Genomic DNA, 2,844 nt, shown 5'->3' on the forward strand with positions numbered 1-2,844 from the left:
ACATGTTTCCCCAGTGGCCATTTTGTCCCCTATGACTCCATAAACCATTCTGTCTCAAGGTAACATAACCCAATGCTTCCAACCTAAAACCAATTTATTATGCCATGTAAGTGTAGGTATCTATTTTTACACATCACAACTCGTTCTGCACCCTTAAACACATAAGCGTTCAAGAAGCTTCTTCCTGTCCTCTTGTTCATTCATGTTCTCTGTGCTGGACCAGTGGCCATCGTGGGACCTATCCTAGTTTCTTCATTCTCTCTCCCTCCCTCCCTCTCTCTCTCTCTCTCTCTCACACACACACACACACACACTACTTCAATTGACTTGATTTTAACAACAAAAAGTAAGAGACACTTGAGAAGAGCCAGACACTGCAAAACACACTAAATGAGCATACACAAGGACAATGGTCTAGAGCTATTAACTTTGCTTTTTAATTCAAACTGAATCTTGGCCTGCTCACAACCAGCATACTCAAATGGCACACACAAAAAAACAACTCTGTAAAATTCATCAAAAAATGTCCTCTCTTTAGTGAAGTCTCTTGACACCCCTGAATCTCACCCTCTTTTAAAAAATGCAAATTGTGTAGACAAACCTAGAAAGAACTTTGTTTTTAATATTAAAAGGTGAGAAGCAGCATACACTAGCAATACATTTGCTGCATTGTGAATTTTGTTAATGAGCATGTCATCCTAGCCAGTAACAATTACAGTCAAAATTATTTGTTGTTGTTCGTCTGTCAGCTGCTCCCAGCCTATGATTTGTGAAAAGACCGGGGTGGGGACGTTTTCCAAAAAAAAACTTTCATTGATAATGTCATCTTCTTGCATAACATGGAATACGTTTTTGTAAACAGTCTCTAAAATAGTAAAATTATCCTTGTGAACAAACAAATAAGTAAACAAACAAAGAGAGGCAACACTGGATTCACCATTTCATGCTGGAAAGAACCTGGAACCAAAATAAAAAAGAAAATCACTATTGATCTGTCCTCCCATTATTTCAGCCCATGCTAGGAGCTAGATGACCATATCCATTTATTGACCACAATTACTAAAGTCTATTAAGATAAAATAAATATATATGTCATGAAAATTACATTATTATGTTTTAAACTTTGTTTTATTAACCAACATATGTTATTCAATGGATTTTAAACTTTCAGAACAGACCACAGATCACAGGGACCTGTGAGACATTGCTTGTGTGAACTAAAGGCCATGTTTTATCTTTGTTTTAGTACTCTTTGTGTGTTGTTATATGTTCAACCAAATGGCATCCCAGACTTAAAGGTGCCAGCCATAAACCTTTCCTGCCATATATTGGGAAGATACACAGACAACATATTGTTTAGTGTCTGAGGGGTTATCAGGGCAAACCCTCTCAAGTTCACTTTTCCTGTTCAAATCTTCTTTACAACTTGATTAATTATCTCACATCACACATTGCCCTAATTTCAGTTGCCACCTCATGCTAAGATTTGACAGCTCACTCAGCAAAAGGAAAATACACAAATGTGAACAAAAATTCTCCAGGTTTTCCAGGGTGCATGGAACCATGACGATGATGATCATCTGGTGAAAGAAACACTAATTCTGCATCAAGTCGGTTTAATTTATATATTGTATTGGAATTTATTTCTGTATCATATGTAAGCACCAAATCCATTCAAATGAAAGCTTATTTATTTCAAGTATATCATGGAGTGTCAGACTGGTTTGACATATCTGGACCACCCAAAAATTTGGCTCATAACTAAGACAATTATGAATTTTGAGAAAGCTAGAAAGTGCTACAAATATTTTTTCTCCTGTTTTCTGTTAAATCTCTCACAGAACAAACGTGTTCATAAGAGTGATTCTTGCATGAGGCTCATCAAGTACAGATCTGACTTTACAGACATAAAAATGAATAAAAATGCTCTCAAATTAGATGACTTCTCCACTCCAAATCAAAACCCAACCCCATAAAGCAAACTCATTTACATCAGACTGTCCACTGGCTGTGCAATTTAAATCATGGCAAAAGGTACCCAAATTTCATGGACCCTTTGGAACATGCCAGCCGTAGTGACCCGTTACTGGTCTGGCCATGCAGAATTTGAAACAGGTAGCATTTAATTTGTAACTGTAACATGGATATCATATACTGTCAATGTCAAAAAGAAAACAACAAAAGGCAAAGAAACAGTACATAACAGTAATTCATTTACAACTGTGCTGTGACATCACAGCTACTGTTGTGAATCTGGATATTTTTTGAAATAAGCAACAATGACATCCATTAAGAAGAAACTCTAGAGGTTAAGTGTCCACTAAGCGGTGTGGGCAGTCATGTTCACAAACAATTTCTGCAGTGTGGACAGCAGCTGGCCCATGCACTCACAGTCTCTGTCTTTTCATTCAGCACTGTCATACACAAGACTGCTATACTGCCGGCCTTTCTCCACTTCAGCCACTGTTAGTAAAGACTCCAGGCTTGCTGATATTGATGTTGAGGGCAAAGTGATGAAGAGCTAGAGGATGAGGTGGTGAGATCACAAGGGCCTAGCTGCTTTCCACACACATACATTCAGTCCACCTTTTCCTTCTGGACTAGCCTGGGAGCATCGACGAAGTCCCGTCCATTAAAGAGGATAAGACCACCTGTCACCACGCTGGCTGTTCCCCAGAACAAAACATAGGCCAGAGTCTCAGTCCATGTATCACCTGGCAGGAGACAGTAGGTCATACTGAGTTAGTGGAAGAACTTAAATCTGATTTAGCTTTCTCTCTCAAAATATTAGGGGAACTTTCAAAAGATAATATAGAAGCATATAATGTGTATATATATATATAT

General features: G+C 38.1%; 1 protein-coding gene across 1 annotated transcript in view; it reads right to left on the reverse strand.

The window, feature by feature from the left end:
* Positions 1–434: 434 nt before the first annotated feature.
* sacm1lb (SAC1 like phosphatidylinositide phosphatase b) overlaps positions 435–2,844 on the reverse strand; it is a 92,446-nt gene continuing 90,036 nt past the window's right edge. Inside the window, exon 21 of the mRNA XM_020620660.1 lies at positions 435–2,714. Within this exon, the coding sequence (XP_020476316.1) occupies positions 2,578–2,714 (137 nt within the window). The 3' untranslated portion in view covers positions 435–2,577. The remainder of the gene's footprint in view (positions 2,715–2,844) is intronic.

The sequence above is a fragment of the Monopterus albus genome, unplaced genomic scaffold, assembly GCF_001952655.1.
Source record: "Monopterus albus unplaced genomic scaffold, M_albus_1.0 scaffold245.1, whole genome shotgun sequence".
Classification (NCBI taxonomy): Eukaryota; Metazoa; Chordata; class Actinopteri; order Synbranchiformes; family Synbranchidae; genus Monopterus; species Monopterus albus.